Source organism: Tursiops truncatus, chromosome 1 (assembly GCF_011762595.2).
Source record: "Tursiops truncatus isolate mTurTru1 chromosome 1, mTurTru1.mat.Y, whole genome shotgun sequence".
Classification (NCBI taxonomy): Eukaryota; Metazoa; Chordata; class Mammalia; order Artiodactyla; family Delphinidae; genus Tursiops; species Tursiops truncatus.
In genome coordinates, this window is record NC_047034.1 from 84,700,343 (window position 1) to 84,723,727 (window position 23,385).

At 41.6% G+C, this 23,385-nt stretch overlaps 1 protein-coding gene across 6 annotated transcripts in view; it reads right to left on the reverse strand.

Moving 5' to 3' along the window:
* LRIG2 (leucine rich repeats and immunoglobulin like domains 2) overlaps positions 1–22,647 on the reverse strand; it is a 66,392-nt gene extending 43,745 nt beyond the window's left edge. For 2 of the 6 annotated variants that reach the window (XM_033861707.2, XM_004325918.4), the window contains exon 1: positions 22,180–22,647. In XM_033861707.2, the coding sequence (XP_033717598.1) occupies positions 22,180–22,418 (239 nt within the window). In that variant the 5' untranslated portion in view covers positions 22,419–22,647. The other 4 variants (XM_033861709.2, XM_073809462.1, XM_033861712.2 and 1 more) reach the window with 4 other exon arrangements.
* Between the last annotated feature and the right edge of the window lie 738 nt (positions 22,648–23,385).

Below are 23,385 nucleotides of genomic sequence, written 5' to 3' on the forward strand. Positions count from 1 at the left end.
TGCGGGATCTAGCTCCCCAACCAGGGTTCGAACATGGGCCCCCTGCATTGGGAGTGCCAAGTCTTATCCACTGGGCCACCAGGGAAGTCCCTAAATTGCTTTTATTTTTTATTTGCATCAGCTGAATATCTTAACATTTCTGATGACTGGAGTAACACAGAATAAACAAGTTGAGTCATTTAGTTTGGCATAGAAAAGAAAACATCATACAAATGCATTCAGGTTTTTTTAAAAACATTTTTGCTAAGCTCCTTAATATGATTTGTTTTCTCTACTGCTTAAATGCTAGTTTTCCATTATGATTAAAGGGCCTTTAAAAAAGAAAGTATATCATATAAAATGTCATGGTCCTAAGATGAGGGAAATATATTTTCTAGCATCAGGAAGCCTAATGATTATCTTAATGTACAAGTAATTAAGTAATTCTTTGATTATCCATGTGCTTACTATATATGTTGTATATAAGGAAATGCAAAATATTTTTAATATAACAAAACACAATTAGGACAATAATCTCTATAAAAATAAAAGTGTCCTCCAAAGCATAAAGGACTTTTAAAGAATTAAGTGAAGCACAGATCTCCTCAATTAACATTCAGTAAGCAACAACTGTTTATGGTTCAGTAGTTCTTCACCACTGCTGCACATCAGCATTACCAGGGAAGATTCTAACACACTGATGCTGGGGTCTCATCCAGACCAATCAAAGCAGAATCACTGGGGTGTGAGACCTAAGCACTGGTATTTTGCTAAGGCTCTCCAAGTGATAGTCTAACATGCAGCCCGTGCTGAGAACCCTTGCGCTTCTCCAGAAATCTAATACCCCAAAACCTGATGGTCAGACATGCTCTGTTAAGATTCTTTCAATTCTTTTCCTTTTCTCGCCTTACAATGAAACTGTCCTCAAATATTTGACATCTACCATATGCCAGGCACTGCACTAAGTAGTATGGAACAAAACAGACATTTGGGGAGTTTATATAATCCCTCCTGGAGTTTACAGGATCACCTTAAACTAAAGTCTCACTGACACCAAAATGCCACTAAATTATATTTACTATCAGGATGAAATTCCTGTAAATCCCTATTTGTACCACAGGAGGGTGGGATAGAAGGGGTAGAAGAAGGAATGGGTGCTTTTATTTCTATTTAATTCTCTTCTGTATTGCTTGATTTCTTTTAATGAGAATATATGCTCTTTTATAATTTATGTGTATTCCCTAAAATAAGATTTTAAAAATGAAGTCTTAGGTAAACGCAGCAAGACATACTAGTACACTGTTAGATAGCTCCTTGGCTACATAGCTCACTGGGAAGGAGAGTCAGGATTTGGGTTTAGGTATGGGAGTCTATAGCAAGGTGAAATGACCCTAGGTTTCTTTACCACTTTCCAGTAGTAGCCTTGTTTGGCTCTCTTCATCTCTTAATTATTGTTCCCTTGCCCAGAAAGATCTTGTCAAAAAGGGCGAAGGTCAACGTTGTAAAACTCCTTAGGGATATACTGAGCACACTACTCTCCTCTTTCCAAGTGGTTCTAACATCTAAAATTGAGTGCCATTCAGGGCAAGGGAACCAGTGAAGACAAAGTTAACATTAAGAGAATCAAACAAATTGTACAAAGAAAAACAATTAAAACAATATGATTTTTCCCCTAGCAAATTAGCAAAGAATAATTTAGATGATGATAATCAATGCTAGGGAAAGTATGATAAGACAGGCACTCTCAGTGTCAAAAGGAGTTTAAGTTGGTAAATTATGCTGGGCTCAATGTAAAACATCAAGATAATTCAGTGTAGACTTGTGTTAACAATGAGATCTAAGTGATCTTTACCAAATATGTATTAGATAAGATTTCTTAAGCCTCTCATTATAGGCTTTCTTCTTCAGCTATTTTCTGAACTAACAAAAATGCCTTGAAGATTACAATAAATTTCATGGGCTCACATCTTCTGTTTATCACTTTCCCAGGCAGACCAGGATAAAGAAGATGAAATATGTTAAAATCCTTGATGCAATGCAAGAAAGGCATATTGTATATGCTTTGAAATAATTGTTGAAAGTGAAACAGTTCGATATAACAGTAGTATGCAAGCCAAGGACAACAGATATTGAATTTTGGAAACACCATAGCAGTGTATTCCCCGTTCCCCTAAATGTGCTTTAGGGATTTACCAGTGGGTCTGTTTCTTTTAAAGAATAAAACTGGTGTTTCTGCTAGCGCCTAGAAAGATAGGGTACGTGAAAGACATCCAAATGCCTTTGAAGGATCCCAACTTTAGAAATAGGTGGCTGGTGTACAGGTTGGAATGAAGTTGTAGACTATTAAAAACCCCTCAAACTATGGCTGCAAGCTATAATGACACTTTGTGCAACTGATTATTCACTAATATTTAGTAAATATCTAATAGACGCTGCAAAGTCCTATAAAAACAAAGACAATCAGAATAAATGAAAGATTGTTCACACAGAAGTTTTTCTAAATTTTGGTACAATTAAACAAAACATCCTAGAGTGAGATGGGAGTTAGAATTAGTAGTAACTTAGTATGCCTATATTCAGAAATTTTTCTCTATTTTTTTTAAAAAGATGATCTTAAAATACAAATAATTAGCTAAGATAATATACTGATTCACTCAAAATGTTTACTATGGGGAATGAGGTACGCTGAAAAGAAATCATCTAATAAGATATTTTAAAAACTAGAGGGACTTCCCTGTTGGTACACTGGTTAAGAATCCGCCTGTCAATGCAATGGACACGGGTTTGCTCCCTGGTCCAGGAAGTTCCCACATGCTGCAGAGCAACTAAGCCTGCGAGCCACAACTACTGAAGCCCATGCGCCTGTGCTCTGCAACAAGAGAAGCCACAGCAATAAGAAGCCCACGCACCGTAACAAAGAGTAGCCCCTGCTTGCCACAACTAGAGAAAGCCCGCACGCAGCAATGAAGACCCAATGCAGCCAAAAATAAAATTAAAAAAAAAACTAGAGAAGTAAAGGGGAAACATTGCAGGGGCCAGGGGGGATAAATTAGGAGCTTGGGATTAACACACACACACTACCATATATAAAACAGATAACCAGCCAAGACCTACTGCACAGTACAGAGAACTCTACTCAGTATTCTGTAATAACCCATATGGGTAAAGAAACTGAAAAAGAATGAATATGTATAACTGAATCACTTTGCTGTACACCTAAAATTAACACAACATTGTAAATCAACTATACTCCAATAAAATTTTAAAAAAACAAAAAAAACTAGAGAAGCAATTGAGAAAGGACTGCTTTAATTTCTTTGAGAGCTTCTCCTAATCTCCCTCAAAAGGTTTTCTTTAATTCAATTATTTGCTGCATTCATTCAACAAATACCTACTGCTGGTCACTGTTTTGAGTACCTACTGCTGGTCGCTGTTCATCTATAGCAATGAATGAACAGATAAAAATCCATGCCCCCGTGACATTTACATTCTATTGAAAAGACAAAGTAAAATATGTAGCATGTCAGAAGATGATGCCTACTAAAGACAAAAATAAAGCCAAGAAGAGGGCTGGGGCTTTCTATGGAGAAGAGAGTTAACCTGTAAGTCCTGAGTTTCTTGTGGAGACTGGTGTGAACAAGAATAAAGGGCATAATGAGCCTGGGGCTGATGGTCTCACAGCAGATACTGGTTGGTGGTGAGGATGTGAGGGTCAGGGCAAGGAAGGCATGGGGAATCTTCCCAGGAATAAGCTCTTCTTTACTCTGGAGTGTAGAACTGGGATAGGATGATATTAGGCAGAGCAAGAAGCGTTTCCTCTTGATTCCTACCTAAAGAGGCCTAGAAGCCAAGAAAGGGAAGTCCTACTTTGGTTTGATGACAGAGTAAACCACGTTTCTAAACCCACAGCCAATCTCACTGTGCTCCGCCCCGCAGTCAATCTCACTTCCCCATAAAATGCAGTGAAAATATCATGGAACACAAAATGGAAGAAGGAGGTATAAAACAAGGGTAGATAGTAACAAATGGGGTAAATATGAGGGACCTTAATACAGGGGAAATCTAATCTGTACCTTTTTTAAAGGAACTCATTTTCAGTTCACCACCTTGTGGTTTGAAGCAATTAAAGTGAATTCTTCTCTTCACATCCCAGCTGGATTATCCAATTGAAAAGCATCAAGTTATGTCAAAGTTATGTTTCTGCCTCTCAGTTTTCTTCACAACCTGTATCCTCTACATGCAATAGAAGGCTGAAGAGTTCATTTTCAGAAAAACAAACATCCTCAAATCAACTCCCCTACCATATTACCTTTCTAAAATCTAAGAATATTTTCCAAAGAGTATCTCAGTCCTTACCAGTATCACTGAAAATGTAGAACGGAAGGATACTACAAATTATTTGCCCTTTTAGGAAAGAAATATGAAGTATAGGCAAAGCTCTGCGGTTTTTGCTTGACATCACGCAAGTCACTGGTAGTGAGCTCAGGACCTTTGAAGGAATCGAGGCTAACTCCACCTGTAACTAACCGTGAAAACATTTTACCAATGTCACTCACACAAAGCAACAGCTAAAGAGGTTAAAGCTCAAGTTATGTGCAAATCTGAAAGACTTCCTGGAGTTATTCAACATAAACTGCCCTCTTCCTATGCTGAAGAACTAATCTGTTCACAACTACTCCAAAGAACAATGTGCACAAATCTTAAACAGTAACTATTATGAGAACAGAGGAGACTAAGAAACTAGAAGTAACAACTAAATGCACATGACATCCAGACGTATTTCTCTTGTACCCTCTGAGGCACAAAATGACAGTAAGTATTGAGAGAATAATGTTCTGTTGCAAGCAAAAGAGACAGAGATGGCAGGTGGCTAAGTGTCATCTGCCATCTCCTTCCAATTAATCTAGTAGAGCAGTGGTTCCCAAATCCATGATGAAGTTTTCAGCAGTCAACAGTAAAACGAAAATAATAAGGTCAAGTTTTCCATAAAGCTAAATATAGTTAATCTACAGAATTTTCCTTAACTCTAAAATCATGTATTCCTGGGACTTCCCTGGCGGTCCAGTGGTTAAGACTCCACAGTTCCACTGCAGGGGGCACGGGTTCGATCTCCGGTCGGGGAACTAAGATCCTGCATGCTGCGTGGCCGAAAAACTAAATAGATAAATAAAAATTTAAAAAAAAAAATCATGTACTTCCTAATTTTTTGGTGCTATCATGAAATGACCATAACAGCAAATAATTGTTGGAGGAGAGGGGTTCTAATGTTCTTACTTGAAAAAACAAGAAGTTGACTAACATACCTGGTCTTTCAATCTTCTGTGTGTGTGTGTGTGTGTGTGTGTGTGTGTGTGTGTGTGTGTGTGTGTGAGTGTGTGTGTGTGTGTGTGTGTGTGTGTGTAAAATCAGAACAATGTGACACAGAGCTCTGCCACGGAGAATCCAGTCAAGTTTTAAACTACCAAATAAAATTTGAAAGAGTTTCTGACATATAGAAGCATGAAGACAGGGCTTCCCTGGTGGCACAGTGGTTGAGAATCTGCCTGCCAATGCAGGAGACACGAGTTTGAGCCCTGGTCCGGGAAGATCCCACATGCCACAGAGCACCTAAGCCCACACACCACAACTACTGAGCCTGCACTCTAGAGCCTGTGAGCCACAACTACTGAGCCCACGTGCCACAACTACTGAAGCCCGCATGCCTACAGCCCATGCTCCGCAACAAGAGAAGCCACCGCAATGAGAAGCCCAGGCACCGCTACGAAGAGTAGCCCCTGCTCACCGCAGCTAGAGAAAAGCTCACGCGCATCAGCTAAGACCCAACACAGCCAAAAATAAATAATAAATAAATTTATTTTTTAAAAAAAGAAGCAGCATAAAGACAGTATCTAGGGAATTCCCTGACAGTCCAGTGGTTAAGATTCGGTGCTCTCAACTGTGAGGCCCAGCTTCCATCCCTGGTCGGGGAACTAAGACCCCACAAGCCGAGTGGTGTGGCCCAAAAAAAAAAAAAGACAGTATCCATGAACTGGCACAACCACTATGGAGAACAGTACGGAGGTTCCTTATAAAACTAAAACTAGAACTACCGTATGACCCAGCAATCCCACTACTGGGCATATATCCAGAGAAAATCATAGTTGGAAAAGATACATGCACCCCAATGTTCACTGCAGCACTATTTACAATAGCCAAGACACGGAAGCAACCTAGATGTCCACTGACAGAGGAATGGATAAAGAAGATGTAGTAAATATATACAATAGAATATTACTCAGCCATAAAAAAGAATGAAATAATGACATTTGCAGCAACATGGATGGACCTAGAGATTACCATACAAAGTGAAGCAAGTCAGAGAGAGAAAGGCAAATATCATATGATATCACTTATATGTGGAATCTAAAAAAAAAAAAAAGCTACAAATGAACTTATTTACAAAACAGAAAGACTCACACACTTCGAAAACAAATGTATGGTTACCAAAGGGGAAACATGGAGGGGAGGGATAAATTAGGAGTTTGGGATTAACAAATACACACTACTATACATAAAATAGATGATCACCAAGGACCTACTGTATAGCATAGGGAACTCGTACTCAATATTCTGTAATAACCTACATGGGAAAAGAATCTGAAAAAGAATGGATATATGTATATATATAAATGAATCACTTTGCTGTACACCTGAAACTAACACAATATTGTAAACCAACGATAAACTCTTTTTAAAAAAGACAGTATCTAAGTAAGGTTCTGCCTAGGAAAAAATTCACTTCTATCTTTACTCACACACACAGTGCTCCTGACACCAGATATTTTTGGGTTTTTTTCCCCCACACCAACCAATTCTTCAACACCAGCTGGATATCCTGCAATTCAACTCTGACACTAACTGGAGTTACTGCAGACCCCACAAATTAAGGGCTCAGTCCCACAAGACTGCCCCCTACACCAATCACAAACAGTAGATCCCTATGTTACCCACAAATTCTGTCCGAGTTGGCTACAAATTGGAGGTTCCCCCTCCTTGGAATCAAGCACCTGCTAGAACAGCTCACAGAACTCAGGAAAACATTTACTTATGTTTACTGGACAAACGATATGATAAAGGACACAGATGAACAGCCAGAGGAAGAGATACACAGGGCGAGATCCAGAAAGGTCTGGTGCAGGAGCTTCTGTCTCCATGGAGCTGGGATGCACCACCCTCACAGCATACATCCTGGTAGGTGTGTTCACCAACTCAGAAGCTCTCTGAACTCCATACTTTGAAAATTTTTATGGAGGCTTCATCACATGGGCATGATCAATTACTACCTCAATCTCTAGCCCCTCTCCTCTTCTGTAAGATGGGGGGCGTGGGGCTGAAAGTTCCCAGTTTCTAATCACCGCTTGGTCTTTCTGGTGACCCACCCCAATCCTGAAGCTATCCAGGAGCCCACCAAGAGTCACCCCATCAGGTCAAAAGACACCCCTATCACCCAGAAAATTCCAAGAGATGTAGGAGCTGTGTATCAGGAATCAGGGTCAAAGACCAAATATTAGAACAAAAGGCACTCCAAATACTTATCACTTTGGAAGTTACAAGGGTTTCAGGAGCTGTGTGCCAGGAGCCAGGGGCAGAGACCAATATATATATACTCAAAAGATACTGGCATGTTGTAGAATCCCATTCAGTCATTAATAACTGGACCAGTCCATCATCATACGGTATGAAAAATAATTTTCAGGTAAGGCCACTCGGGTTTGCAGGCTTCCAGTTAATCTTGTCAGGTTCCAAATGCAGGTGTGGTCTAGGCAAACATACGGTTTCACTCTTTCAGTCATCTGGTGTAACTGCATTAAGAGATATAATCGACTACTCTGAGCCCTTTTGAGGTGTTATTATTGGATTTCCCTCACTACACAACCCATTTACTTGTTTCTTTATCTTCAGCTACTATTGCTCCTTCTCTCCCTGTATACCCAAACTCTTTCAACTTCGGAAGGAACATCAGGTTCAGCCACTGTGCTGGTCTAGATAGCAAAGAGCAACACTAGTTTAGCAAGCTCCCCCCCTTCAGTCCACAGTTCATTTAGCGTAAGGTAACACAGTTACAGAACTACCTGGGCTCTTTTTACCACCAGGCAATATAGTGGCATTCACTGTTTACCTCAATTTTGCAAGATGGGGTGAAGGCACAACCCACCCCATCAGGTACTTAGGAATCTTGAACCCAAATTTAAAATTACAGTTAGCTTCTTGCTTAGGAATCATCTATGTTTCCAGCACTTATATTTGCAGGCCTGGTCCTATGACCACTGCATCAAGCAGAGGGAAGAAAGTTAATAGGGGAAAGAAAGAAAAAAGTATACTTGTTACACCAGAATACTTCTCCCTGAGTAAGAATTGCATAGTCATTCCACACCCTCTTCCCCAGACCCACCAGAAAGAGGACTCTATACAGTAGGGCCACTCCTTTAGCCCCACCCCATGTTGAGTATGAGTACACTTTCATGGTATATAAGCCAGCCCTTCATGTCTTTTTCTCTCCCATTTTAGATAACCAATGTTTTAATTGCCCATTCTAGTTCTCCATCAAACTAGTACCCTAAGGAGGCTCTCTCTCTGCCCACTCTTGGACATGATGGGCTATAAAGTATATTCCTTGGTCTGAAGAGATGATGGTCAGCCATCCAAACTGGTACAATTATCATCTGTTCCGGTTGTTTCAAAGCACTCTTGTACATTTCCATCTACCACCAAGTAAGTAAAGCCTGGTCCAGAGTCAGTGTCTATTCCTATCAGGACTCATTTGTAGCCCCCCAGGTCTACCAACATCAGTCTCACTTACTAGCTATATTCAAGGCCTTTCCCCCAGAGGAATCTGACACTTAGCCATCTGCCATCTCTGTCTCTTTTGCTTGCAGACAGAACATTATTCTGTTAATACTTACCGTCATTTTGTGCCTCAGACGATACAAGAGAAATACGTCTGGATTTAGCCCATTTCTGCATTGCTGCAATGCCCCCATATCCACTCATTTCATGGACCCACATGGCCATCTCAAGTGAGCACACAGGGGTATCTGCCTGGTGATTCTAATCACCTTCTGAACTTAGAAGGGGCTTCTCCTGGTGGACATCGACAAAGCCCTACTTTAATGCACCCTTCAAATTCCCACGGTAATTCCCATAGGGCTATGCCCCGTAAGGGCATCTCTTTAACAGGCCATGTTTCCACTGCTCTTCTGCCTGACCATATGGTCTGGCCATAGGCCGTTGTCCATGAGTCAGTAAAAACTCAAACACAGGGGTTTTTACCACTGTTCAATTCTTGCATTACTCTAGGAAAACAGCATGCAATTCAACCCAGTGAGCTAATGTCTTTACCTTCTTCTATCGGTGGTGGCCTTCAAAATAGGATGCTGTCCCTTCACCTTGCAACTGTCATTCACAAACCAAGCAGCTCTTTTTTGGTCAGTTATGAGCTGTTTATAGGACACTTCCAAGTGACAACATAATCCAGCAGCTCCTCACACAGTTCCAGAGTCAGTCCTAAGGGAAAAGAGGCTCCCTATTCTTTAGTATATCCTCCTCGCATGCCCCAGACAGTATGATCCTGTGTAAACCATTGCCATTTTATTATGAAATTCTCTGGGCACTGTCCTCCCCACTGGAGTGTTTATCAGACATTATGCAAGACATCAAGATTCTTTTCAAAATTACTTTATGACTTTTAGTCATACGGGCAGTTTCCATTAATGTCCAAAGGAAGCCAATAACTACCCTTCAACTGGAAATCTCCAGTCCAAAGTCCTAGAAGCTGTTGCTGGGAGGCACTCAGGTACACACAGGGTTATCACACAGAGAATTTTCCCATACCAACACTCCAGCTTCTATTCTATGCTAGGTGGGCTTGGGCCACCTTACTGGTTCCCATTTAGCGTGTCCAATTAGTAATATTGCTTGAAGTGTAGATTTACATGCCTTCTGTTTTACAACACTAGGTAGAGAAAACATTCCCCAACCAGATACAATGTCCATCTTCATTATACAATCAGGTAAAAGTCTGATCAAATATACCATTCTCCTACAAACTTTCACCTTACATTCTTAACTAGAGCCTCCATTAGGGCTTATATGAACAAATTTTGGTTGTAGAATACTAGGTAGGGGAAGCAGTCCCCATACAGACATAACACCCATTCCTATAAAACGCTCAGGTAAAGAAGATACAACTTGGGCTTCCCTGGTGGCACAGTGGTTGAGAGTTCGCCTGCCGATGCAGGGGATACGGGTTCGTGCCCCGGTCCGGGAAGATCCTACATGCTGCAGAGCAGCTGGGCCCGTGAGCCATGGCTGCTGGGCCTGCGTGTCCGGAGCCTGTGCTCCGCAACGGGAGAGGCCACAACAGTGAGAGGCCCGCATAGTACAAAAAAAAAAAAAAAAAAAAGAAGATACAACTTAAAGCCTGTTTAAACATTCCAACTTTCATAATCCTATCAACCCTTATATTTTTATGTTCTCAGCTGTATCAGGTTTCACCAGTGGGTTTTGGTACCACAGTGCAAGATGATCTCCTATCAAGAAATCCTGGGAACTTCTCTACCTTCTGACCATTTTATCCACTCTACTGCAAAAGGTTTTGGGGTCCCCCCTTCGTGGGCTAAGCCAAGGGACCCTGGCCCTTTTGTCAATTTTTTTTCTATTCTTTGGCTGTGCCGCAAGGCATGTGCGATCCTAGTTCCCCGACCAGGGATCAAACCCACACCCCCTGCAGTGGAAACACAGCATCCCAACCACTGGACGGCCAGGAAAGTGTCCCTTTTTGTTAATTTTTATCTCATTTAATCTGCCTAACCAATGACCCAAGCGTTTGCTGGTCAAGTTTCTCACTGCAATCTCAGTATTTGGATTTTTAGATTTCTTCAAACTAAACAGAGCAGACTTCTTTGGAGACCTTTAATGTTGGGGGATCAGAAGGAGGTCTTTCCAGCCTGCCCAACCTTGGGTAGTGCAGTAACAAAAGCTTTGTTTTAACCCCACTAATGTCTGTTTTATTCATCCCATTTCTTAAAACCATCTAAAGCCTTCCATTCTGCTGGGTTGAATTCCATGATTCTTCCCTATTTCCTTTGTTTTGCTCCTAACAATATTTGCTTTATTCACCTTATTTCTTAGTAACTGTTTAAAAATGTCCACCTTGCTAAGATCAGTTCCCTGACTCCTTTGCCTTTCCTCATTCTCTTAACTAACCTAATGTTTTTATTAGCATCTTTATAAGATCCAGAGGGGAAGCTGAGGCAGCCAATACATAAGGCTTCCCCAACTGTCCCCTGGTTTTGCAGCAGTAAGGTTATATGGGGTGCCCACGTAAGAGTTTCCCCTTAATCACAGCATTTACCATGGACTGGGTAACAGGCACATTCAGCAAGTGAATATCCCAATTATCATAAAGATAATCCCACATGGCTTATACACAAAACATATCATCTGCTTCCACTTGGCATTTATTGGAGGCGGCAGACAGTCCTCTTTCTCAGGGATAAACAGACCTTACAGTGGCTTCTGCCCAATCCATTAGGCTGGCTGTTCCCTCAGGAATAAACTACTTTGTGTCTGGATCACATACGGCCATCAGTGATTGTTCCATAGTGACCTGCAGATCCTCCATCAACCCAAACACACTTTTCCCCACTGCAGCATCTAAAACCAGATACTGCTCCTAAATTAATGACTCTCACAATCCATTTTTATTTTTTTATTTTTTTTAAAGTCTTTATTGAATTTGTTACGATATCGCTTCTGGTTTATGTTTTGGGGTTTTTTTTTTTGTGGCTGTGAGGCATGTGGGATCTTAGCTCCCTGACCAGGATTGAACCCGCATCCCCTGCATTGGAAGGCGAGGTCTTAAGCACTGGACTGTCAGGGAAGTCCCTCACAGTCCATTTTAATAAAGGTTCTTCAGGAAGCTGATGTTACTGATCCACAAAATGAAACAACTCCTTCACACTGTACTCCCTGATTTCAGTAGTTTCTTGGTTTTGCCCTCCCCACACACTGACTACATTCTTGGTGGCCAGAGGTCTTAGAGGTACTTTCTGTTGTCCTTGCTTAATTTTTCCCTTGGTGGGCAGCTTTGAGGCTAGTTACCAAAGCTCAGACTTAGTGAAATCTGAGCTTGGTCCAGCATCAAGGTCTGACCCAGCACTCTCTTTTAATTTCACTTTTACATATTACTTCTTATTACATTATTTCAATTTTAGCTATTATAATTTGGTTACCACAATAACGAAGGGATTAAACAGTTCATCTTTTTCTTACTAGTTTCCCTTTCCTTATGCATCCAGTGAACCAAGAGGCTAGGAATTGGATCCATCTCTAAATTCCATTGGTAACTTTTACCTTTAGTAACTTGAGAGCAGCACAGCTGCCGCTCCATACCATGGGTGACCACGTGGTCACCCAGGAATCAAAGTACTGGATCCCCTGCCTTTTTATCCCCTCTCTTCCCAAACCACATTTCCATTAGCCAGATCCACTCTAGCAAATCTCACTCCTGTGATACCAAACATCTAGGAAAAATTCTGTGTTAAAAGAAGAAAAAAAAAAATTCAATGACACGTGTTAAAACCTGGTAAGAAAGACTTTATTCAAGGTGGTGCAAGTTATCTGTAAGGGTATAGGGACCACTATGATGAAATTTTGCAGTGGGGGGAAAGAAATTGGGCTCAACTCCAAATACTGCAGGGGCAAGTGTGAATTTATAGCCATGGAGCAGGGTGGACAAAATCAGTGGATGGAAAACTGGAAACAAGGGTAAGGGGGGTTCTGGCTAAATAGACCTAAGTGGATTCCTGCTGAAGACAAGCCATGGTGATCAGACATCACCTGGAGGATGGTGGAACATGAGAAGCCAGATCAGATATCAAGGGTGATCAGGTATCAAGGGATTCTTGCTAAAACTGCATTTTACAAGTAAGTATACAGATGAGCCTGGATGAAGGTGGTTCAGGAGTCAAAATTTAGTCAAAGAATCTTTGTCAGGCCCCTTTCTTGTTCAAGGAAAGAAGAGACATTCTTCTTTCCTCTGAACAATATGTCTATTTTCTCATTCAGTAGCCTTTTGTTCATTAAGGACCAGGTGAACCTTCTGTAGGGACTTGGTATTATATTTGCTCAATGGTACCAGCAGTCAGGTATTTAATGAGGGGAGTTTCTATGAAAATAAAAGCCAAAATTAATAGTTAGAGATCCAGTTTCTCCGTCCAGAGGGTAGCCAGTTGGGATTCTTAGATTTGAACTTGAAGCATCTTTAAAAGGTAGAATGAGGATGGCAGTGGCCACCTGAAGAAGTTTCCTGGTTTGCAGTTTGAATGTCTCTGGTGACGGATGGCATTAAATGTTCTGATGAATTCTGTTAGTGATCCACACAGCAGGAGGCACAAAGGTTGCCCATATACAATGTGTTGTGCTCTTTTTTTTTTTTAAGTTTATATCAAGTCATCCAGCTTCAGCTTGCAGGATTTCAGGAAAAGGGCAATTTTAGTTCTCAGTGATGCCACGTCAGGAGAGTGGGGGAAAAAAAAACTGGAAACATTAGTTTGGAGAGTTAGAGTCAGATACTGGAGGAAACCAGAATTGAGAATGTGGTAAGGACTGGCCAGTGTGCAAGATAGAAGCCACAAGGGTGCACTACAGTTTTACACTGAAAGAAAAAAAACTTCCCTCTATAGTTAACCTTTTATTTTCTTGTTTACATAATTCTGGTCTCATTAGATTTGTCCTGATTACTCATGTAAGTGCAGCAAGAATAGTGATTGACCATATAGGCAGGCTCTTTTTGAGTTCGTTTTGCTCAAACTTTTCATAAGGAATCTCAGATTAAGTTTTTAAAAGCCTCTCGAGGCTAGGAAGCCAGCTCAGGAACTAGCCACCAGACTTCATCTCCCATTCCTAAAGATTCAGGTGACTCTCTCTCTTCTTGATGTCCCCAGGATATCGTAAGGTTCCTGGACCTGCCAGGAAGTGACTTTCCTTACTCACCTATGAGGCTGAGAATGCTGTAAGCCAGACAGCAGGCCAGTTTTTCCAAGAGCACCGGTTCCATGAAGGCAACCTTAGTCCCTTAAACCAGATTCTATGCACAGTTCACTCTTAAATATAACATTTCAGTCAAAGCCATGATAATATAACCTATATTTCCAATTGTATCCTCTTACAAGAGCACATTCTTATTGAACTTAAACTACCACATTGTCATGAAAATAAGAATACTGGCTAAAAGTTTCTGAATTCTGGAGGAATCAGGTAGGGAGAAAAAGTAATTGTCTCATCTTTGTTCACAAAGGTATTATCTACCAGATTACTGTTGTAAGCTATAGATAACATAAGAGAAAAGAAAAAGGTTATTTATTTGTTTGTTTTTTATTTATTTATTTATTTTTGGCTGCGCTGGCTCTCCACTGATGCATGGGGGCTTTCTCCAGTTGCAGCTAGCGGGGGCTACTCTTCGTTGTGGTGCATGGGCTTCTCATTGTGGTGGTTTCTCTTGTTGCGGCTGTAGGCGCACGGGCTTCAGTAGTTGTGGCGCACGGGCTTAGCTGCTCCGCGGCATGTGGGATCTTCCCGGACCAAGGCTCAAACCCACGTCCCCTGCATTGGCAGGCGGATTCTTAACCACTGCGCCACCAGGGAAGTCCGAAAAAGGTTATTTAAATCTGAAGAGCAAAACATTAAAGAACCAGTAATGTTTCAAACAAAGAGTGATAAAAAAAATTATAACCATCCTCATCAGTTTATTCAGTCCAATGTAATTAATTCTTGTTCTACTTGATCTTGGGTTAACAGTTTCATAAATCCATCAGCTTCTTCATTACTTCTGGAAATTCTCTCAATCTCGTGGCATGGCCTTACTGATGGCATCATGGAGCATTCTTGCCTGTGGCTGACTGTTTATGCTTTCAGAGAAGAATGAGAGTAAAACAACTTGTCCGTGAATGAAAAAAGACTTAAAATGGCCATGGTTAAAGTTCTGATGAGAGTTCATTTGATAAGAAAAATTAGTTATTTCTGTGGCATACAATATGTTATCATAATAACCAGACAACAAGGCTATTTCAAATCTCTATGAACTTCACACTTTTCTGGAATACCTATTATTAGTAACATATATCCATACGTGTATAACCTAAGAATATTTGTCCTCATTTATTTGACTATGCTTCTCATGTAATTTAAAATACCAAATAAACCTAATTAGTTTAACATATCCTTTTACAACGTGAGAGACATATCCTTTGAGATTTTCCAGGGGCCTCTGGAAAGTCTCAAAGGTAGTTCGAGACTCCATTCTAAATGGAGTCAAAAAGACTCCATTTAGAATTTGATTTTGAGAAGTTGTCAAAAATACTGAAAAGTTTAAACACTTGACTAAATAAGATCACAGGTCACTGTGAAACAATACTTAGTTATCCATTTAAACAAAGTGACAAAAGATTTCAAAGGCAAATACAGAAAGTCACATAGTTGTTTAAAACAAAAAACTTAGCTCTTCTAATATTGAGAAAACTCAATGTTTTAGAGTAATCAAAGACCTGATAAAGACAACATGAAACACAGGAAATTATTTTGATAAGACACAAAATCTTTGTTTCCTAGGCAGACTACTTAAAAGGTAAACCTTTTTACAGTTTCTTAACAAGAACAGACCAACAATCCAATAAAACTTTGGGATTCTAGTTTTGCATCAATACACTTTTGTGTTTGTTTTTTGGCCGCACTGCGCAGCTTGCAGGATCTTAGCTCCCCAACCAGGGATTGAACCCACCAGGGATTGAACCCAGGCCGAGGCAGTGAAAGCACCGAGTCCTAACCACTGGACCAGCAGGGAATTCCAGTACACTTCTGATATTAAAGTTCACTTTTTTTTTGTAACTTACAAATAAATCCATTCAATCTCAGCAACTTAACCAAACACAAAATTCCTGTTCTGCAAATCTTCTACAACCATTTTTCTAATATCTATTCAATTTTTGTACTGTATTTTTCCTCTTTCTCATTCTGGAACTCATTCTACCTTAGAATAAAAATCTTTTTTTCCCTTAACTAAACACATCCTTCATACCTTGCATACAAAGTTATTTCTCTTCATTCTTACAGTTTCTAGTAGTTTCATTTACATATATTGATTATGATTTTTAACCATTAATAAACTTTTTTTTAACAGAGAAAACTAGGAAGTAGGCAATTGTGGTCTGTCATGTATCAGTTTTCTGTAGTAAACTAGTATATTTCTGAATATACGATTTTGCAATTTCTAGAGGCATACGATTCCTCTTAGTACAATTTTTGTGTAGCAAAAGAATGTTTACTAATAGATCCAAATATCTTGTTTCTTTGTAACATGTAAAAACAAGATACCAAAAGTATATAAACTTAAATTTAGGTTCAATAATGAATGTTTCAGTAGTTTATCTTACTTACAAATGACTTTGATTTTTATTTTAGGCAGACACAACACCAAACAAAGCCAGCCATCATCTGAAGTTATTTCCCTATTAACTATTTTTTATAACACATGCATGTTAGGCAAACATCACAAAAGCAAAAACCTAAAAAGTTACATACATAGTATTTCCCCCTTTTTTATTTTACTGCTGTGCTTGACATACAGGAAGCAATTCATTTTTTTTGTACATTTTGTTCTTAGTTTAGATTTAACGTCTGCACCATATTTAATGCTGACAACTCTGAAGACATGCCTGTTCTTATTTTACCAACAATTTTCAAATTAGCTTTATTTACGAAAAATTATCCCAGATAATGTAAACTTAAAACACTGAGCTTCTCTGTTTCTGAGAGTTTCAGGAATACTTAATTTATGTAACTGCTCATTTATCTCTCAGCTAATTTGAACAGGATTGGATTTTATAAATTAATTTGGTAATACCATCTAGAAGTAGAAAAACAGCACACCTCTACAACATATATACAGACATACATAAACATACAGACAGATGCTAATAGAGATCTTAAGTTTTCACTGGAAAATTTTAGTCATGAGTTAGTTAGTAAAACATAGTAATACAAACTCACTGGTTTATATAAAATAATAATCTCTTGTCTTTTCTCTACTCTATGTTTTTATGTGAATTGTGTTTATGGCAAATGGGACAAGTATGGGTTACCTGTTTACCAATTTTGTACAGACCACCTTCCGTTGCCCTGATATGTAATCTTATGGAGGCTATGAACCAAATTTTAGGTGTTGACCAAGGAGACACCTAGAGGCATCTAGAGGCAGGTCTCCAAAGCCCATCCAACTGCTGAAAACATACAGTCTATTTCCAATTAGCCTTTTTCCTTTTCAGCTTCAGGTAGTTGTTTTGGGGGGTCCCTAAGTTTCTTAACAGCCTCTAGTGGAGGGCAGGGGGTCCAAAGATCAAGTGACTATAAAGACTGAGGTGGAGGGCTTCCCTGGTGGCACAGTGGTTGAGAGTCCGCCTGCTGATGCAGGGGACACGAGTTCGTGCCCTGGTCCGGGAAGATCCCACATGCCGTGGAGCGGCTGGGCCTGTGAGCCATGGCCGCTGAGCCTGCGCGTCCGGAGCCTGTGCTCCGCAACAGCAGAGGCCACAGCAGTGAGAGGCCCGCGTACCGCAAAAAAAAAAAAAAAAGACTGAGGTGTAAAAAGGTCTGGCAGGGGATAGAGGATGAAGGGGCTTTGAGAAGGACATATCATAGTATTCAAGGGAATTGGAGGAAATACTGAAGGTGGTGAGAGGGCAAAGGAGGAGCAGAAGCAATGAGAAGGGAGACGTCTTAGCGGAGCCAGTGTAGAGAGATCACAAGTTTCCGAAAGAAGCCAGTGAAGTTCCACATTATCCTCAACAAAAGCATGCCAACAAGAATGGAGGGAGACAGAGAATATACTCAGCAGGGGTTCAAGAAGGGGGTTTGAGCCATCTAATAAGTTCTCATGGGAAAAGCAGGACCCAAGAGAGGGACAAAGAGGCCTCACAGAGAGCCAAGAAGAAAGACTTCCAGCATAAGGAGTCAGGGAATAATAAAAAAGAGCCATAAAGAGACTTCCAGCCCAAAGAGTCAGGGAATAAATAATCCCCACTCAGGAAAAAAAGAGCCAGGAAGGAGAGATTTCCAACCCAGTAAGTATCTTTCAGACAAGAAAACCTAGGACTCTAACTGCGCTTTCTTACAAACAGAGAAACCTGGGACTCTAACCCAGCCTGTGTTTATCTGGGACTCTATCCCAACTTCTGGAGTATACAGTTGACCTTTGAACAACACTAAGGTTAGGAGCACCGACCCTCTGCAAAGTTAAAAATCCACATATAACTTGTAATTGCCTTCCATACGTGCAGTTCCTTTGTATCCAAGGTTCTGCATCCATGGATTCAACCAACCATGGACTGTGTAGTACTGGAGTATTTACTATTGAAAAAAATCTGCATATAAGTGGACCTACACAGTTCAAACCTATGTTGTTCAAGGTCAACTGTACTCAGACTCTTAACAATCAAAATCTGTCCTTACCAGCTTCCACGGACGTTAGTCCGGAGCAATGATTCAGGAGTCGGACTCAACAATGGATCCCCGATCAATCAGTCAGGAGTGAAGATAAAGGCTTCAAAGGTACGCACTTAGGGTCCTGGGTGAGAGGTCCGGGGGTCCAATGATGAATCTGATCCTATCCCGAGTTGTGGCACCATAACTGTTAAAAGGAAAAAAAATACTCAATGATACTTGTTAAAGCATGGTAAGGAAGACTTTGGGGGATGGGGCTTTCTCGATACATAAAGGAACCACTTCAATGAAACTTTAAAGTGGGGGAAAGAGATTGGGCTTAACTCTGAATACTCCATGAATAAGAGAAAACTTATAGCTAAGGAGCAGAGTGGTGTCGGTGAATGGAAAATTACTAAGAGAAAACATCTGGTAAGGGGGTTTTTAACTAAACAGACCCAAAAGGATTCTTGCTGAAGACAGGCCAGGGTACTCAGATATCACCTGGGCGATGGTGTAGGAGGAGGAATCTGATCAGACATTGAGGGTGGGGGACTCCTACTAAACTAACTTAGCAGGGATACTGCTAAAACTGACTAAAGTTTGCTCAAGCAAAAAATTTTTGTCACTGGTTTCTTCCTTTACTCACACACACAGTACTTCTGACACTAGATGTGTGCTTTTTCCCCACAGCAACCAATTCTCCAACACCAGCTAGATGTCCTGCAATTCAATTCAATTCTGACACTAACTGGAGTTAGTGCAGACCTCACTGGTTAAGCTCTCAGTCCCATAAGATGGCCTCCCACTTCAGAAACCAATCACAAGTCGTAGCTCCCCATGTTACCCACAACTTCTGTCCAACTTGGCTACAAACTGGAGGTTGCCACGACCCCCCTCCTTGGACTCAAGCACTGTTAGAATACCTCACAGAACTCAGGAAAACACTTACTTATGTTTACTGGTTAACTGTATAACAAAAGACATGATAAAGGACACAGATGAACAGCCAGAGGAAGAGATACACAGGGCGAGATCCAGAAGGGTCTGGTGCAGGAGCTTCTGTCTCCATGGAGCTGGGATGCACCACCCTCACAGCATACCTCCTGGTAGGTGTGTTCACCAACTCAGAAGCTCTCTGAACTCCATACTTTGAAAATTTTTATGGAGGCTTCACCACATAGGCATGATCAATTACTACCTCAATCTCTAGCCCCTCTCCTCTTCTGTAGGATCCGGGGGGTGGGGCTGAAGTTCCAAGCTTCTAAGCACAGCTTGGTCTTTCTGGTGACCCACCCCAATCCTGAAGCTATCCAGAAGCCCACCAAGAGTCACCTCGTTAGGTCAAAAGATACTCCTATCACCCAGGAGATTCCAAGAGATGTAGGAGCTCTGTGCCAGGAATTAGGGTCAAAAACCAAATAGAAAAAGGAAAGGTGCTCCTAGTTCTCCTATCACTTTGGAAATTATTGATACAAGGGTTTCAGGGGCTCTGTGCCAGTAACTGGGGGCAGATACATAGTTTAAAACCCAGGGTTAAGGAATTTTGTCTACCATCTTTTTGATGATTGCTGCAAGTCTGAGCATTTGAGTTTGAATCACTAATACATTTAAAGCATTGCATATGTTTTAAAAATTCAAAATTACATAAAGAAAACCACATGTACCTGTTTTATAGCTGAAGGCAACTGATGAAAAATATTACATTTCTCAGTTTAAAACAGCACAACCTCATCTTTTAATATTCTAAGAGTTCTTCTGCTAATGTAAGACTTCCATCCAATTACATTTCTACAAGAGAATTGCTCTCCAAGGCATTTCACTTCAACTGAAAATGTCAATTTCATTATAGGACATTTAAAATTTTTGAATGTCATTTGGCTTTAGGCAATTTGTCTTGATTAAAAAAAATCAAACCTAGACACAAAATAAATATATCTTACATAAACGCAGATACAAAATAAATGTATCTTAAAACTATTTCTAATTATTGTTTATCTACCAATGGAGGATCTTAAAAAGTAGGCCACATTTATTTCAATTACAGCTAAATGAAGTTGTGTTGTTTTTAAACCTGCACCAGATTTAGTCTGTCATAATCAGGTTCAGTTTGTCATAATCAGGTAGTTGTTCCAAGAATTTCTTAGAAAAAGGTAGTTACTGCATTACTAAGATGTTATGCTAGGTTTAATTCAGACTATACTGCAACTGATATGAACTGCTAAATGTTATTTGCATCAACAGAACCAGAATTAGCTACAGGTGTCACTATCATAAAACAACAGGAAACACCTTATTACACTGCAAATCTATGCTACTACATTTGGTTATTTAAGTTACCTTAATTTTCTCAAGGAATTTATGAGGTAGCTTCCTTTCCTATCTAACATAAGCTATTTGCAAATGTATACACACTTTAACCTCTGCAGAGACAGACCTTCTATTTGTATTCCATTTCCAATGGAAATCCAAACATCCCCTCATATTTTAATCACACCTCGAGCTTTTTTTTGTGTGTGTGTGACAGGTCTTGTTTTAGAGACGACTCTGTTAGAAGTTTGTCAATAAATACATTGCTCAGGGCTTCCCTGGTGGCGCAGTGGTTGAGAGTCCGCCTGCCAATGCAGGGGACACGGGTTCGTACCCCTGTCTGGGAAGATCCCACATGCCGCGGAGCGGCTAGGCCCGTGAGCCATGGCCGCTGAGCCTGCGCGTCCGGAGCCTGTGCTCCGTAATGGGAGAGGCCACAACAGTGAGAGGCCCGAGTACCGCAAAAAAAAAAAAAAAAATACATTGCTCAGTTAGCGGCAGAGAAATAACCGTATGTTAGTGGTTAACAAGCCCCATAATTGCAGCATTTAATACCTACTGTTGCTCCTAATGCCACCAGGCTGACTCAGACTAATGAGCTCTCCAGGTGCCACTAACACAGGCCCGTCAAGGTGATCACTCTGCAGTGGAGTCTCCGGAAGAATTCATCATCCAACCATTGTACTTGCTTCTCATACATAAACAAAGAGGACTGATTTTTAAGGTCTTTGCCACAAGGAAATGCATTGAAAACAAAACACTTAATTTTGTAACAGATACGCCTTCCCTTCTTTACAAGGTGAATCCTAAATTAGATCAAAAATGCTATTTATAAAGATATTTGTTCAAGGTGGTACTGGATGTAGTTAACACATGAAGTTTTAACCCAGTTGTCGAAAATACAGCACAAAATTAGCCAAAACCTGAACTACAGCCAAAAAACAGTTCATAAGTCTTTATGATCGTGGTTATAAAATCACGTGCTTGGGGACCATTCAAGCTGATGCACAGGATGATGCAGCCCAAAACGAGCGAGGAGCCCCAACCATTCAAGAGCCAATGCCGGAGCCCAGGACCAGTGAGCCCTTAACAGTATCGCCGCCCCAACTCCTCCCAGCCCAGAAATCAGAGACTCCCTGCTCCCAAGAATTTTAACCCTGGTCTTCGTACAAGTCTCCAGAACCTGAACACCAGGTTTTCAGGCTCCAACCACCACCACTCCCCAACAAAAAAAAGCTCACAACATCGCAATGGCATTCTCCTTCAGAACTTAGGCTCCTGGCCGCGCCCTCCGACCAGGCCCGTCTCCCTCCTGTCCCTCGAGGAAGGGAAGCACCCCCCCTTTCCTTTGGTCCCCCGCCCGGCAACTCTACTCACAGGCTGACGGCGTCGGGGGGCAGTGAGCTCGACAGCGCCCTCCAGCTGGGCGCTGGCAGTTTCCTGCGACTGCAATCCAACAGAGGGATGCGGCAGGAGCAGGGCGCGGGGCAGAGGCCTGCCCGGGCGGCCGGCAGCAGGAGGAGGACTGCCTGGGCGAGGAAGAGCAGCCGGGAAAGCAGTCCGGACCCACACTCCAGCAGCGGCTCCTCCCGGACGCCTTGGGGCGCCGGCGCCATTTTTCCCCACCCCCCCGACCAGGACGCAGCCCAGAGGAGCCGCCAACTAGAAAAAGTAGCTCGACGGAGACGTTTGGCGGCTGTTCGACCACCTAGAGAAACTGCTGTCGCCTGTACCCTCTAAAGGCAGGCGAGGGGCGGATACAGGTCAGCAGCGGGGGCGGTGGCCGAGGACACAGGGCTGAGGACCTACGGACAACGCTCCTCCGCCCCGCCCCACGACGCAATGTCTTCACGCACAGGAGCCAACCAATCGGTGCCACAGGACGAGGTCGCGTCGGGGGCGGGACTCCACGAGGGGCGGGGCTGGAGACAGGGAGCTCCTTAAGGAGGACTTTAAGGTGCTCAGCTCTTTGGGGAGCCCCCTGGAGCTCCGCCGCCGTTCCTCCGCTGGAGTGTGCAGTGGCTCCTTAGGAGGGAGTGAGGGCTGAAGCGCTGAAGTCCTAAGTCCTGATTTGAGATGTATCTACTATAGTAGTAGAAAAGTATCGTTTATCTTCTCCCGGCACCAAGAAAGGGGAATGGCAGAAGGGGTGCCTTCCAAGTCGCAAACACTAAGGGGGCGCGGGAGTTTTCATGTAGCCCGCGGCCTCCAGAGCCGAGCTGGGTCCTCCTCTGCCCCTCCTGGTCTGCGGCTTCTGCAATCCTGCAAGTGGAAGGAAACTCCCACTCTCCTAACAGGAAGCAGGTTACCACTATCAGTTGATGGGCTCTTAAGCTCCTCAAGGCAGATGCCCTGTTTTTGCTCTGTGTACCTCCAGCTTCTGTTGTCTTGGAATTCAATAAATGTTGATTGGGCTGCACTTGCAAGGCATGTCTTTAAGGAAAATACTCTTCTTTCCTCTGTTTTGGAGAATGCTGTCCTATATTTACACTCACTCTCAAAAAAGCAAGCAGGGCATGTAGAACTGTCAACAAAGTAAAGGCTGGATGTAAGGAATTTTTTTATTCTGAAGCAGAGGCTGTG